This window comes from Pinus tabuliformis, chromosome X, assembly GCF_031772625.1.
Source record: "Pinus tabuliformis cultivar Carrire ecotype Pingquan chromosome X, CPIR1, whole genome shotgun sequence".
Lineage (NCBI taxonomy): Eukaryota > Viridiplantae > Streptophyta > Pinopsida > Pinales > Pinaceae > Pinus > Pinus tabuliformis.
This window is the reverse complement of record NC_142308.1, coordinates 1115289427-1115306236: the sequence shown is the minus strand read 5'-3', so window position 1 is coordinate 1115306236 and position 16810 is coordinate 1115289427. Positions and strand designations below refer to the sequence as shown.

The following is a 16810-nucleotide window of genomic DNA, read 5'->3' as shown; positions in this document are numbered from 1 at the left end:
TTGTGAATCAGTCTACTGAGCCCTTCTGCCACAAGGAGGAACAGGAGGGGGGACAATGGGCACCCTTGTCTGAGGCCTCTCTGGCTGTTGAAGAAGGGGGAGGCTGCTCCGTTGACCAGAACTGCAAAGCTAACATTTGTAATGCACCCCATGATCCAACTGACGAAAGGATAACTGAAGCCCACATGTGTTAGTAGCATCCTTAGATATAGCCAGCTGATTCTATCATATGCTTTGGAAAGGTCAATTTTAAGAACAGCTCCCTTCTTTTTCTTCATTTTGATACTGTGGATAACCTCCTGGGCAACCCCAATGGCTTCATGGATCTGTCTGCCATCCAGGAACCCAAATTGTTCCATTGATATGTTTCTTGACAGGATTGGTGCTATTCTGAGTGCTATAACCTTCGAAATAATCTTGTAAATACAATTACATAAAGAGATAGGTCTAAAGTCTTCAAAACTGTCCGGCTCATCCTTCTTGGGAATAAGGGCGATAAAAGTTGAGTTATAGGGTCTGTAGACAACTCCTTTCAATCTGGATTCTTCAACTACATCAGTTATCTCTGTTCCAATCTGTTCAAAAAAATGGAGAAACAATTCTATGGTCCAACCATCAGGGCCTGGGCTTTTGTCTTTGCCCATAAGCTTCATAGCTGTTTCAATCTCCTCCTTAGTGACCGGAACTGAGAGGTCTTCTGCTTCATCTTCCTCAATGAATCTAGGAAAACATTGCACAGTTTTGAAAACTTCTGCAATAGTAGCCTCTCCCGGATCTGCAAAGATCTTTTGAAAATGTCTTTTTCCTAAGCCAGAAAGCTCTGGAAAGGATCTGACTTCTCTCCCTTCTTCATCTTTAAGGTGCCAGATAGTATTTGAAGATTTCCTTCCTTTTGCATAATTATGGAAAAACCTAGTGTTCTCATCTCCAGATTTTAGCCAAATTGCCCTACTTTTAATCCTCCACTCTTCCTCCCTATCCAACAGAATTTTGTTTTGTTGTTTTTCCAATTGAAAGATTCTGTCCTTTGAAACCTGTGAGGAGTATCCATCTGTGTCCATACTCTCCAACTGCTTCAGCTCCTCCCTTATACTGTTCAACTCCTCATTTTGTTTTAATTTTCTGTCTTTAGCCCAGGAAATTGTAGCTTTCTTCAATCTTTTTAAATTCTCCATGAATAAAAAACATTTATCCTCTCCAGCATTGGGATCAGGGTGATCCCAAGTTTCTTTAAACAGGTTGCCATATGTGGGGTCTTGAAGCCAAGCAGGATTGAATTTAAAAGGAGACGGTGGTTTGTGAGGGGGAATAGATATGTCTAAGAAAATTGGGAAATGATCTGAATTCCCTATTTCCTCCACCCACTGTCTGATCAGAGGAGCTTTAGAAGATAAAGACTCCATTAAAAGAAAGCGGTCTATCCTTTTGGCAATCCGTCCTTCTCCTACTTTGCGATTTCTCCAAGTAGGCTTCAGCTTAATTGGGGAAGGATCAATTAGATTCTTCTCCATGATGAGGTTATAGAAAAAATCAGTAAGGGGGTCTTCTCTCGCAGAAGGGCCCCAAGCTTCAGCTCTACCCATAGAAAAGTTTAAGTCACCTCCCATGATCATCAGCTGTGAATTCATAATGGTTTTTGTCATCAATTCTTCCCAGAAAGATTCCCTTTCTTGACATGGCCCATAGATATTTACAAGGGTGATGGGAAAAGAGAAGTCTGGGGATATAATCTCCATGCCCAATACATTTTTCATCCCCCAGCGGTTGATGGCTTTCACCCTCCCTTCTCTGTACCCAATTGCGATGCCCCCCGAATGGCCAGAGGCATCCATAGCAGTGAAAACCCACCCTGGGAGTAGGGATTTAAGCATAGGTTCAATCTCAGAAGCCTTCCCCAAAGTTTCTTGTAGAAAAATAACATCTAGTTTAGAATTAGTTATCCAATCTTTCAAGGCCAGTTTTTTCGGTTTACTGGCCAAACCTCTGCAATTCCAAGATGTCAAGATCATTTTATAACACCCTCTGGGCGAAGAACTGCTCTAAGAACCCCCGTGATCGAATGTTGTTTTCCATCTGCCACATCCAATTTGGCTTTGAGTTTTGCCTTTGACATATCTGATTTCCTTCCTCGTTTGTTTTTGGAACTGTTATGTAAATGTATTGGTCCCAAACCCCCTACAGACCCCTGATCCTCAAGGTTCCCTCCTGATGATCTCAGGTTATAAGGGCAAAGTGGTCGGGTTCCAGGAAGGGAAAGAGGAGGCCATTTATCTTCACAATTTATATCCAATGACGGTAAAGCTTCGGCTATAGTTTCCACACTCGGACATGTCATTGTATGATCCATAATATCATCATTAAAATTAACTTGCTCTTGATTTGATAAAGAAGCAGTATTTACATTAACAGATTTTTGTTCAGGAGGAATAAGAGAAGGAATAGAAGTCCCGGCAGACATACCCTTTTCCGATTCGTTGTTTTGATCAGGATTTGCATTTTCTTCCTCAGCGAGCCCTTCCACCGCTTCCGCTTCTGTATTGGTCTCCTCCGCAGCTACCTCCGGAATCATGTCATTTACCACAGCAGCCTCCTGAGATTGATATCCTTCGTCCGCTGTCTCCTTTACATTCTCCTCTGTCTCCATATTCCTTGGTACTTGTGTTTCCGGCACTTCGTGCTCCATCGGCCTCTGAACCTTTGCTTGTGCATTATCTCTATTAGCTGTAGTCCTTCGGAAATGTCTCCTTCTTCTCATCTGTGGGCAATCTTTTGCCAAGTGCCCATACTCATGGCACCAATGGCATCTGAATGGCAGGTACTCATAATCTAGTATCTGCTCGTATACATAGTCATCAAATTGTAGGTTGATTTTTTGTGCCAATCCTCCACTCGGGTTGAGCATTACAAGTATGCGAGCTATTGCCCTATTCTTTGTTGTCAAAAATGTCATATCCGCTTCCATATAAACCCCCAATCTGTTACCAATAGTTTTGAATACTTCCTCTGTCCATAGGAAAGAAGGTAATCCCGGAGCTCACACCCAGACTGGAAACTCGTCCGTTCGCTCCTTAATTGCATCAAAAAGAGGGGTCCATTTCTTTAGCAGAACTGGAATGTTCCCTATGTGCCAATTCCGCTGAAGTACCCAGTCTGCCGATTCTCTATCTTTGAATTGAAGCTTAAACCATCCCTTAGCAAGTACTAATGCTTCAAACTGTAGTGAGTTATCTGATACAAAGCATTTCTCCCCCCATTCTTGTAAAAAATCAGATGTGAGTTTCTTACCTCTGGCCCTGCCGACCAAGGTGCAATCTGCTACAGCTAGGGCTTCTATCATGGACACCTTCATCCCAAGGATTAAATTGTCAGCAATCGCCTGGGATCCTATGAGTCTTTGTGGCTTTCTCTTCTCTCCTTTGTATCTACACTCTTCCTCCGGCGTTCTTATGCCCTTTCGACCCTCGTTCCTTGCAGGGGTTAGCTGTGCCGTGCCCAAAAGGGGATCTGTCTCCGGCTGAGCCGGGATCTGGCCCAAAGACCCCGATTCGTCATTCCGAGAGGGGAAGAAGTCCGACCCCTGCCCATCAGAGACTGCCAGCCCCCCTACAGTAGAAACCTCGGGATCCCTTGCTGCATTATCTATGTGGTTTTGAGGATCTCTTGGAAGGGAAGCCCTCGAAAGTGTAGTAATGCCTCCTTGAGCCCGAGAATGTACCTTACCAGCTGAAAGCCCTAAGTGGGAAATGTTTTCCAAACCCTTGTGGGCTATAAACCGCCCAAACAGAGATTTTCCTTTTGGGTCAGTAGGCAGACCACCCACATTCGCTCCTCCCGGCACTATTGCTTTCGCGGCTGGTGTGGATGCTCCCTCTGAACCAGAGATATGTACCCCATGACCCAACTCCTTCCCATGAGACAAAAACTGTTGATTTTCCACCTGTGATAACGCCTCCAGACTAGGAAGTTCAAAGGGGCCAAAATAATGTTCCACGTTGTGTTCAGTGACATCCTTCCCCACAACATGAAGAGGAGGTCTTCTACCTCTGGGTCCAGGGCTAAAAACTCGGCGGGGTTTACCATGGTTGGACCCATTCCAATGCAACCGACAGTCAAATGAGGTAACCTTCACGGTAAACTTGTTGTTGGAAACGGTCAAACAGGCGAATGAAGGTAACAGTATAGAGTTTAACTTTCAAAACGGAAACATATGCCAAAACCTCGTGAAAACCTCCACCTGCCAGTTAAACGAAGCTGCAAGGAAGTTCCCCGCGTCGGCAGCTGTGCAGGGCTTCTTACCTCGTTCACCTAACCGAGGCCTGTGCGCGGTTCCGCCCACTGCCCAAGGATCGAAACCCTAACCATCTCCATTCCCACCCAGCTCTCCTCGCTCGGTAGAGATGGAAACTTGTTAATAGAATGATTTCATTTATGCAAAGAAACAATTTCTATAGAATTAAAAGGACATTCATTCATAGGGTGTCTCTTTGTGCACTAGGGGAAAAACACAACCAATGCTTTTTTTGCTTCTTCTTTCTTTTTCCTAATTTTCAAAGTACCCATCTGCATGACAAGTTTGTGCAATATTTATGTTTTCATATCTTTTAACATTCCTACTATTTCATTTTTAGTAATCATAGAGGAATAAGAAGGACTTACCAAGATCTTTTCCATTTTGCCTTTTTCTTAGTGGCTCTAGATTTTTTTTTAACCTTATTTAATCTCATCATAGGTGAGTTGGTAGATATGTTCATTAGCCAATAAGTTGAGAGTTTCCATGAGATTCTCTATAACTCCTCTCAATACTATGAGCTTGGTCCCAAAGTACATATATCTTTCCTTTCGTAACTTAGTTGGAACCTCTCCTCATAATCCTCTAAGGACTCATTTTCGCCTCGACTCATTTTGAAATTTTCATCTATGGTGTCTCCTACTCTACAATAATCTTGATTCTTACTATTAAAAGCTTGTTGCATTTGGTCCCAAGTGGTGATATTATTACCTTCAAGGCTCATGAACAACCAGACAATTGTATCCTTCAAGGTGGAAGGAAAAATCTTGAGCTTGTGAGCTAGAGTCATTTTCTATATACTAGGTCACCATATGGCATATTTCCATGTTTAGGCATGACATGTCATTTTGTATTTTCGGCACGCTATGCCATTTTCTTAAAAGTGTACATTTGAGAATTTTGAGCGTGTGTGTGTGGGGGGGGTGGGGGGAGGGGGATTAGATTTACAAATACATGTCAATTAAGCATATTCCTGGTGATACATGTAGTTGATGATCCCAAAAAAATTGCAAGAATTTTTATCCATTAGGGCACACTTCTTCGAGTGTATACTAAATCTAAATATCATTTTTTTACAATAATTTATGTAATAGAAATATGTTTTTTATCTTCAAGCTCTATATTAAATCACTTAATAATCTCAACCCTATGTTATATTAAATTGACATGAATGATAAATCTTTGAAATTACTTAATCATGAAGAAATGTAAGAAGAAAAACTAAATTTTCAATCACACAATTTTGGATAGAAATATACTTTATAAATCTACGAAGAAATGAAATACATGTGAACTAATATATCACAAAATTGGTACAATACCTACCTCTCCAAATTTTGGTAAGGTAAAATCATTAAAACCCTAACCACATCAAAGATCCACAACAAGCTAGCATCAACACCAAAATTTCCCCCCTTAGCTTCAACAAGCTTTCATTACATATGCTCTTTATACTAGCATTGTTTTCTTCCTTCGGGTCTATGAACCCTAGCCATGTTGCATCACAACAATGCATGAAAAGACAACTCTAGTCTTAGTCTCCACATATGCTTGTCCAAACATAAACAACAACACCTCAATGGAACAACATGAAAGATATAATAACGAACTTGTCTTCTAAGGCATCACACCATGCTAAGGACTCATCAATTTCATCTTAGCATGATCTTTCCCAAGCCTCATGTTCCATAAGAACAAGGTTTTAAAATCATTCACGGTGTTAGCTCCATTATCCTTTTCTTCTACATAGATAAAAAATATAGTAGCACAATAAAATCCATCATAGTCATCATCATGAATCACGCCAACTTCATGTTGTTCTCTAAGGTCTGCTTGCATAGTATAAACCCTAGCATCACATGAGCAAACCTAAAATTTCACAAAAAAATCTGTTCATGAAACATACAAGACACGTCTCTCTCCCCTCTTCTTATTCTATAATTTTCTTATGCGCCCTAATCTCATACTACTATGGTTTCCTCATAAGCCTCCTTATTTCTCCATACTGGACTTCTCTAAAACAATACAATGAATAAAATTTTATCAAAATAAAATAAATTATAATAAATTTTATATTAAGGTAATTTATTATTGACTATTATATTAAGTGCAATGAGGTGTTTTATAATTCAATAATACAATGAATAAAATTTTAGCAAAACAAAATAAATTATAATAAATTTTATATTAACGTAATTTATTATTGATTATTATATTAAGTGTAATGTGGTGTTTTATAATTCAATATAGTAAGAAGTTAAACAAATAAATAAACAAATGAATAGATAACAACATAATGATATATTAAAAAATATATGTGATTCCATTTTAAATATTACAATATTAAATAAATAACCATATATATTATGTATCTAATAAAATAAAAATAAAAAACAAACTAACTTACATTTATTTTAAATTTAAATTTATTAAACATGATAGGAATCAAATTTATTAATATATAAAAAAATTTAATAAAAAAATTAATATATAACATGAAATTAAATTATTAAAAAAATTTCAAATTAAAAAAAAATTAATCTTCTAATTTTAGATACCATTTTAATAAATCTACCTTTAAAATAAATCTAAACTAATTTAAAAAAATTTAATTCAAGTTTAAAACCTCCGCACACTCTCCCTATATATAAAAGTTAAATACATGTCTAATTAATGACTCCACAATTTTACAAATTCTTTAATATAATACTATTATATATATATAATATTTAATTAATGACTCCACAATTTTACAAATTCTTTAATATAATACTATTATATATATATATAATATTTAATTTTAAGTTAAATACATGTCTAATTAATGACTACACATATTTGAAAATTTTTTAATATAATACTGATATATATATAATTATAATATAAGTTAAATACATGTCTAATTAATGACTCCACATATTTGTAAATTTTTTAATATAATACTAATGCATTATATGAATAAAAATATCACCAACTAAATAATATTTAATATCTAATAATTTAAAAAAATACAATATTATACCTTTTTATATTTCATAATATTTTAAAATGTTATTTAAAATTGTTGAAAACTAACGTTTTTAAAAAGTGCGTAATTTCACGCATTTTTAATTTGAATGCTTAATTTAATGTATAATTGAGCTTGGAGACCTCATCATGGTTTTAAAATTGAACTGCTATCGAATCAAGCTTGGAGGCTTGGACGTCAACTTGGCCACGATGCCGGTTTGGTACCAAATATTTTTGACTTATCTTTTTGTCTGAATTCCTGTCACGCTGAAACCTCCGCAATTGAGCGTGTGGATCCCACACACAACTCGATAGTGCTCGGTGCTCTCGCGGTCGACGCAATTGAGCGTGTGGATCCCACCGTCTACACAGTTGAGCGTGTGGGACCCATTCACAAAGTAAGATTCCTGACGACTCACAAGATTCGAGAGAGAGCCGTGGAACGCTTTGTTCTCTCTTTGCACCAGAATTCGTGCTGACCCCATGAATAAATATTTTCCTACGCAGTTCATGGTCGGCCACTACACGCAAAAAGAGAAGAGAAGTGGGAACACCAATCTTTGGGTACATCAATTAGGGCAGAATTATCTCTCTTGGTTTTCCATTGCAATTTCTCTTCTACGCTCTGATCAACCTCCTCTGCAGTTTGGGTTTTTCATTATTTCTATCTGTATTTCCAAATTGGCAATGGCCGCCTCATCTTCCACCGCTGGCTGTGTCTCTTATCAAGTTTTCCTTAATCACCGCGGGCCCGATGCGAAGAAAACCTTTGTTAGCCATCTGTATCGTCGCCTTGTCTCACAGGGATTGAAGGTCTTTCTAGATCAGGAGGAATTGCAAGTGGGGGAGTATTTGACTTCTGAAATAGAAAGCGCTATTAGAACCGCCTCCGTCCATGTGGCGGTTTTCTCTCCTGGATATGCAGACTCTGTTTGGTGTCTGAATGAACTCCTCCAAATGCTGGAATCGCGAAAGACGATTATCCCTGTATTTTACGGTATCAAGCCCTCTGAGCTTAGGTGGACGCAGGGCAATCATGGAATGTATGCTAAAGCCCTGCAGTCACTGGCAAATAAGACGACTTATGATGATGATCAACCTCTCCAAAAGAAATTGCGATACGATTCCAGTACAATTGAGAGTTGGAGAAATGCTCTTGCTAAGGTTTCACACATAAGCGGTTTGGAGCTGGACTCCTGCAATAGGTGAGAACTCCACCTTATCTCTGGTTTCGCGGTATTGTATTGCTTTATGTTTGGATAGATATATGTAAAGAATTTTTTGTTAATAGCTTTATTATTTTTTGTTGTGAATAACCAGCGATGAAGGGAAGTTGCTGGATCTAGTGGTTGAAGAGGTTTTGAAGAGAGTGAAAAAGACACCTTTGCATGTAGCCAAATATCCAATAGGTCTGGATGAAAAGGTAAAACATTTTGAAAATGAATTTTTATTGCAGCAAGAGCAGAGTGGCAAACCTCCCGTCCTGGGAATTGTTGGGTTGGGTGGTATAGGAAAAACAACCCTTGCAAAAGAACTCTTCAATCGAAAGAGTTCGGAGTACCCCAGATCTTGTTTTCTCTCGGATGTAAGAGAAAACGCAGGTAAGGGCACTTTAATTTCATTGCAGAGAAAACTTCTGAAGAGTTTGAGTGGATCAGATCCAGAAATAGACTGCATCGATCAAGGTATGGAGATGCTTAAACAAAATCTCTCCTCTTGTCATGCCTTAATAGTTGTAGACGATGTAGATCAAGTTGATCAGATTGATTCACTTTTGCCAGATCAAACTGTTATTCCGTCAGACAGTTTAATATTGATTACATCCCGAAATAAAGATATTCTAATGAGCTCAGGAATTGAAAACTCGTCCATTTATAAGCTAACTGGGCTGAATGAACAACAGTCCCGAGAACTCTTCTGCTTCCATGCCTTCAACCAGCCGAACCCACTCTCAGAATTTGAATCTTTTGTAAATAAGTTCTTAGAAGCCTGCAAGGGACTGCCTCTCTCTTTGAAAGTGCTTGGGGCACTTTTTTGTGGAAGAAAGACCGAATCTTATTGGGAAGACCAATTGGACAAACTTGAACGGATACTTCCCACACAGGTAAAGCAGACACTGCAAATTAGTGTGGAGGCACTCGATCGGGAGGAGCGGGAGATATTCCTAGATGTTGCATGTTTTTTCATTGGAGAAAACAGAGATAAGGCCGTCAAAATATGGGACGGGTGCAAGTGGAAAGGCTTTCAAAATTTGGAAGATAGGTGTTTAGTAGAAGTGGATAGTGAGAATGTGATACATATGCATGATCACCTTCGTGATCTGGGAAGAGATATCGCCAAGGCTCCGGGATTGGTGTGTGGTATAGACAAACTTGATGAATTGTTGCAGCCATCCTCTGTAAGTGCTAAATCTTTCAAATTTTTATAAATTATTGAAATCAAAATCTGTGTACAATTTTTAATTCTCCATCTTTTCCCGTCATTCAACAGGTAATAAGCGAAGTGCGGGGAATTAGGACGGTTGTAACCGATGAAGATGATGTTGATGAAGATGATGCAAGCGAGCTTTCAGAAATAACATGCCATCGTGGAATATTGCAACTTCCAGCTAGGAAATATGATCTCTTGGAGCGCATTTTGACTAAGTTGCACTTACGGAAACTCATATGGCTTCGTTGGTGCAACTGTCCTTACTCTTCTCTTCCTTCCTGGATTCCAATGAAGAATTTGAGGGTTTTAGAAGTGTACGGAAATAAATTGACATCACTGTGGGAAGGCGAATCCCAGGTGCTTAGAAATTTATTGAGTTAAAAGTTTGTATTGTTTATTTGCATTTAATATGGCACCATGTGATTTTGAAAAAAAATTGGAAGGGTTTGTGGATAGGTATCTTTCTTATAGATGAAACACGGAACATTTTGCAGGCACCTTTGCAGCTGCGGGATTTAGATATTCAAGGCGACCTCTGTAATATTCCCAACTCTATAGGGCGGCTTCAGTTCCTCGAACGGATTTCCACCTGTATGATTTTCGAACACACAATATCAAGATTGCCAGATGAATTTTGTCGTCTTCGGTCATTGAAGACCTTGGCATTAAGCCGCTGCGAAAATATAAAATCACTCCCAGATTCCTTTGGTGATCTAACAAACCTCCAAAGCATCGACCTCTCACACTGGTTCAATTTGGAGAAGCTGCCAGAAACCTTTGGGAGTTTAATTAAGCTTAAATATCTGGACTTGAATGGATGTTCACGCTTAACCATGTCAAGCGAAACACTCGGAAATATAAGCACGCTTGAGCGCATAAATCTTCAAGGCTGTAAAGAGATTGAAATATTGCCTTGCAAAGTAGCACACCAAAGCTCGCTGAAAGAATTATATTTGTCAGGTACAAAATTAAAAGAATTGCCAATTGCAATTGGAGAGCTAAGCAATTTGGAAATTCTGCATGTAGGAAGCCCTTTGCTGGACATGCTGCCTCCTTCGTTCAGTGACTTGAGGAACTTGAAGACATTGCACCTGTTTTCTTGCAAGGAATTGAAATGTTTGCCGGCTTCTGTTGGACTGTTGACTCAGTTGACTGAGTTGAGGGTATTGGACTGTCCCATTATTAGCGAACTGCCCCCCGCGCTCGGTGACTTGATTAACTTGAAGACATTGTGGCTGGTTGATTGCAAGGAATTGAAAGGTTTGCTGCCTTCTGTTGGACTGTTGAGTCACTTGACTGATTTAAAAATACAGGGTTGTGCCATCGGCGAACTCCCCTTGCTCAGTGACTTGAGGAACTTGAAGACGTTGTTGCTGTTCCGTGAAGAGAAGTTAGAAGAGCTTCCAGGGGTTGAACATTTGAGGTCTTTAGAGGAGTTGAACGTAGATGGATGTGTGAAGCTAAAGAACATAAGAGGGTTGGCGCAGTGCACAAAGCTTCGCAACCTTTGTCTTCTTAGGTGCTCTGAGTTACAGGACTTGGAAGGTGTTGAACATTGTACGTCTTTGCGTACGCTGGTTGTCGGAGCATGTCCGAAGCTTCAGTTCGGTGGGGGAGTAATGGAGCAGCTGCAGCAACGATTGAAAGGGGGATTCTTGTTTCGAACTGAATAGGGATGTAGAAGAAAACAGTTGTGCAATGAAATCATAATTTGCTGGAGCTGAGCAAAACTACAGCTGTGGTTGCGGAGTTCACATCATCATGGACGACAGCCTTCAATATTTTCTATCTTGGCATGGAGGGTATCGTTCAAACAGTTCTGTTTGCTTTTTGTGACTTTTTTGATATCTAAGGAATTTCAACACATGTTTGTTTTGTTTTTTGGTTTTTTTGTTGACTGTTTTCACATCTAAGGAATTGATTCAATAATTCAATCAAAATCTTTGATAGATCATGTTAATGGGAATGGTTTCATTAGCAGTCCTCATCTTCTCGGATGGTTAAGCAGAATCAGGCATTTTCGAAACACTATGAAGCAGATTTCATTCCAGCATATTCCTCGTTCCAGGAATGTCCAGGCTGACCTTCTCTCCAAGGAAGGCCTTGCTATGAAGCCGGGATTATGGTCATTGAGAATTCTCCATGATGGATCTTCCTTTCTTATACAGGATTTCAGTATCAAGGGAATGTGACTTCTTTCTTTGGCTTATAAAGCCAGTTCATTGATCTTCAGCAACATGGGATTGTGACTTATTGTGACTTTTTGCGTTTTTAATATCTGTTCAGAATGTGTAGCTACTCATTCCTGTGTAGCTTTTTTGACTCTGATTTCCTTGGAATCTGTCAAATCCATTTTATATAGTGTTATAGTTGGACAGTTCTCACTGTCTGGAAACAATGTCATATTGATCAAATCTCAAATTGATCTTTATATTATCTTAATATAAATTTATGATGATTTTTCTGTCTGGAAAAAATATTTTATGGCCTTCCAAGATTTGCACTAATTAACTAAATGCGTTCGCCTGCGATGTGCTTTCGATAATGTTAGCCGTCGGAATCGGATTACCACACGTTGATTATTATTGTTAATTATCAATATTTTTAATGATTAGAGATTCATACATAATAAATAGCGGTTTTGTGTATTTGGTTATGTATATTTATTAAAATTCTCAACTGATTAGTGATTGAAAGATAATAAATAGTGTTTTTGGAGTATAATTTAAAATGTTTTTATTTGATTAAAAGTTTGTAATTCTCGAAATTAGAGATATAAGAGTATGAAAGTTTATTTTTTTATTAATTATTATTTACTCATTTCAGATAGCATGAATTTTTTTATTAATCTTGATGGATCAATATACATATATCAGCACTGATGATAGTTACCCCATTACTTGTATGACAATCAGGTTCTCATAGATTTTCAAGTTGAGTAAAAATAAATAAATATATAATTAAAAATTAAAATTGAGATGTAACAATTAAAAAATAAGTTTTCAATAATTGCTTTCTCAGACATAATGAAATGTTAGTGGTTAAAAATTTGGACAATTAAAGAAAATATTAAACCATTCGTAAAGAAAAAAATGAAATATCTTTTATTTTTATTAATATCAATAAATAAATTTCAGAATAAATTGAAACTCTAAAATTATTATACTAATAAGTTAATATGTAATTACTCACATAACTTTTTACTTTACAAACATACCAAATCATGTGCTCAAATGGAAAATAAAATAAAATTATTATTTTGTATTATAAAAACTATATTAATTTAATAAATAAAAAATTAATTTACTAATAAATTTATATCAATAAAATTTAAATTTTTATGATTATGTATTTTTTTCATGAAATGCAAATTCCATATAATCTTGTCTTCATTTAAAAATTTTGGTATCCTAATTTATGAGGGATATCGAGCAAAGTCTTACAATATTTAAAGATTTATTTGCTATCTTATATTTATAATTCAAAGCATTTACGCACTCAAAATCCTCACTATATATATATATATATATATATATATATATTACAGTGATGTGTACATTAAATACATTAAAAATAAATCACATATTATTATTAGAGTTATAAAAAAAAAAATTAAAGTTTAAAAGAGAAAATTAACTTGTTGCAATATCTTTTTTTCTATTCTTCGAGTTTTGCAATGTAATTAAAAGGTGGTAATGTTGGAGAGACAACATGACTATATTTCCAAACTATTTGATGTAATTATTTTGTTGATTTAATTATAAATTATTGAAGATGAAGATGAGGACATGCTTATATGGATCCTAATTACTAGAAGGATAACTTGCTTAGGAATCATGTGAGGGAGATTGTGAAGTTTTCTAGTCTTCCCTAAATTTAATGTTTATACCCCTTTCCCTAGGTAGTTATGAGGTATGGGGATTGAGGTACAAGAGTCACCCAAACCTAGGTTGTGTACCAGTCAGGTTGACTTTGTGTCTTGAAATGGAAACCATAGAACCGTTGTGTGACACAAAACACTTATGGCAAAAAATGGGAGAGGAGAGATTTTTGCTTGGAAGCTAAAGATTATTGGTAGTGATAGAGAAAGAGAAACAAATTGGTTGTGTGATCTAAACCATTGAAAACCTTGTGAACCTATAACATATATTTTGGAAAACTTGAATGTAAAATCTAGATGTGATTGGTGATAACTGAGAAAACCATTGAGAGAATCCCTCCACCTAAGTTAGGATGTAGATGATAATTTTTTTATTTGATTGTGTTGTGCATATGAACCACATGGAAAAGCATGATCACTAAGGGATCATAGGAACTAGTGAAGGGGTCTCCCTTCATGTTGCGCATGCCTCACTCACCATACTTGTTGTGTATTGAGCACTAACTTGAGGTTCGGGATGTGACATCCTTATTTCCTAACAATTGAAGGAGATTAAACTTCAATCTCTACCCTAAAATTCCCCTTTGGTGTAACACCCTAAGTGGAGTGTCCTCTAGAAATCAGATCTAGCTCAAGGATGGTCAGTTGCAATGTCTTATTTCCTACAATTGGGTGGAGAGTGGCAGTCCCTTCTTTAGTTTCTAGCCATATTAAGAATAATAGATAAATGTATTTATATCCTATGAATGAATTGTAAATGTTGTTCAATACTTTGTGTTTATATATGATGCTCAATTCACTATGTATGTGTGCATTTGTAGGATGAAAACAATGGTATTATCATATTGAATATGCATGATTGGTGTGATGAATATATAACATGGTTTTTCTAACTATTGAATTGCATTTCTTTATGAATATGAATGTTTTGTGAAATGGGATCCTTTCCTCCATGTTAAATGTGAATATTATGTGATGAACATCGAATGAACTAGAGTTTAGCCTTGGTTGTGATGACTATGAAATGTTTATATTCTTGCTAGTAATCAATTGTGAATATGTGTGATGTGCGGTGTGTCACCCAACTGAAAGGAATGATAGGATGTGGTCCTATTTATTGTGAAGTTTTGGGTTAAAAGTCCCTATTCTTCATGACTTTGAACCAATTCCTAGTGAGTATGAATCAAGTTGTATCAATGGGACTAGTCTCCTGTTGATTTCTCTTCCTAATAGAGTTAACCACCTAGAGCTTATTTTTCAGGTTTCCTTTGAATTTTTGTATAGGTGGTACTCCTCTTTTCACACACTCAGATATTCAAATAACTCAAATATAAAAATATAAACATTTAGCGTATGCATCTGCGAGTGGACTAGGTTCTTTGAAAATAAAAATAAAACAACGATAATATAAATAGATGTATTTTCAAGATCCATTCCATTGCATTCATCCATTCAAATTTCATGAGGGGACACATTTTGAAGTGAATTCAATAGAAAAATAAAGAGATCATGGTCAAGATATTCAGAGAGCTATAAAATGGTTTCATGCATTTAAATTCATAAGGGAATATGAAGAGATTCACGAGATTCCTATTATTTATAAAGAAGTATTAGAACCACAAATAAAATGCTATCTTGAAAACAATTCACTATGAGAGTCAAAAAATAAGTTTACATAATTTTAAGTTCTTAATAAAGTTAAGTGCTTAAAGCGCTTTATAAAATCTTGATACCTAATTAAAATTTAAAGGTGTTCGTCCCTAAAGGACTAGGGTTGGGCTCCCATAGAACAATTAACATAAGGGTATCTAGAAGAAAGAAAGATACTACAATTAAGGATTGAATTTACAAACATATAAGACATTTCATAAAGTTAGATGATTAAAGATTGGGGAGAAACTGTGGAATTTATTCAAAATTGAATAAAGAACACTCACAAAATTGCAAATGGATGATGACTAGAATGAACTAATAATCTTCTTATAATTGTTGTAGAAGCATGTATTTATGTGGTCTTCGGAAGATCATTAATCTAACTACTCATGCACTTACTCAATATTAACAATTTTGTTAAGAGACCTTTTAAACCACTCTTCAATGTAATCCTTCATTAGAGGGACTATTATATATTGTTAAAATCTTAATCAACCACGGTTTTCCTGCGATGATTATACCTTACCTCTCATCATATGTTAACAACCCCAAGTTAAAGTTTCATGTAATAAAGGATAATAAAGGAAAATATAATAAGACTAAGGTCATGGGACACGTATTCCAAGCCAAATGTTGGGAAAGCACTATAGCGAGCATCACTTGTGGTTCAATAATGGCTATGAAAATTTGCAAAGGTAAAGAGGAAATAATTGGCATTTAATTATGAGAAACACGGAAAATAGGAGAAAAGGAAGGTGAAGAGACACAAATTTTCATGCAAGCAAATAAGAGGAAAATGAAGAAAGAGAGAGGCATTAATGATAAAAAAGGGATCAGATAAATAATTCACAACTTTTATCAGTTTAGCTTTTGGCTCTCATACATTCTAGCACACCTAGAGCATTCTTGGAGCATTCTAGAATTCACTTGGATTTGGAGAAGGAGCAAAGGAAAATCAAAGGAAAGTGGAGGAAAGAAAGGGAACACAAAGAGAAGGTTGGATCAAAAACTTCAACAAGAGAATTTTGTAGGTAACAGGTTGCATGTGTGATTTCCTTCCTAGGATGTGAGTACATGGTACATGCATTTGTTTTCATTGGCATGGGTTTTTCCTCGTTTGATAGTGGTTTCAATCTTGCCTTGCCATTTCCTAGATAATCATGGTGTGATGGAATTCATTATTGGTTGAGCATTGGATTATCAGACAGTTTTGGAACCAGGTGAGGTGGTCTCATGAAAATACCAAGGGTTGGGGGTGGAGATGGTTTTCTACGGGAATCCCTCAACAAGCACGTGGAGAGAGGGAAATTCCTCAAAGAATGGTGAAGAAATTCTAAGGCACCCAAGCTTGGTTTTTTTTTGTGATCTTGGGATCGGTTTAGATGAGATATGAGATCACGGTAGCTTGAGGGTGGAGGTGGTTAACCTCTAGATTCCTTGTTTGATTATTTCTTGGTTTAAACCATGAGATCCCACATTTGTGCTTGGAATATGGCATGAGGGTGATTGCCTAAAAGAAAGCTTTGGCTCAACCCAATCGATGGTTGGGT

The 16810-nt window shown here is 36.8% G+C and overlaps 1 protein-coding gene across 1 annotated transcript; it reads left to right on the top strand.

Annotated features, from left to right (window-relative positions):
* Positions 1–7842: 7842 nt before the first annotated feature.
* LOC149143720 (disease resistance protein Roq1-like) lies at positions 7843–12057 on the top strand. Its single transcript, XM_089449825.1, has 4 exons — positions 7843–8502; positions 8618–9695; positions 9788–10084; positions 10222–12057. Exons 1-4 carry the CDS (start codon positions 7985–7987, stop codon positions 11398–11400), a joined length of 3072 nt encoding a protein of 1023 aa, XP_089305951.1. The 5' UTR covers positions 7843–7984; the 3' UTR covers positions 11401–12057.
* Positions 12058–16810: the final 4753 nt, after the last annotated feature.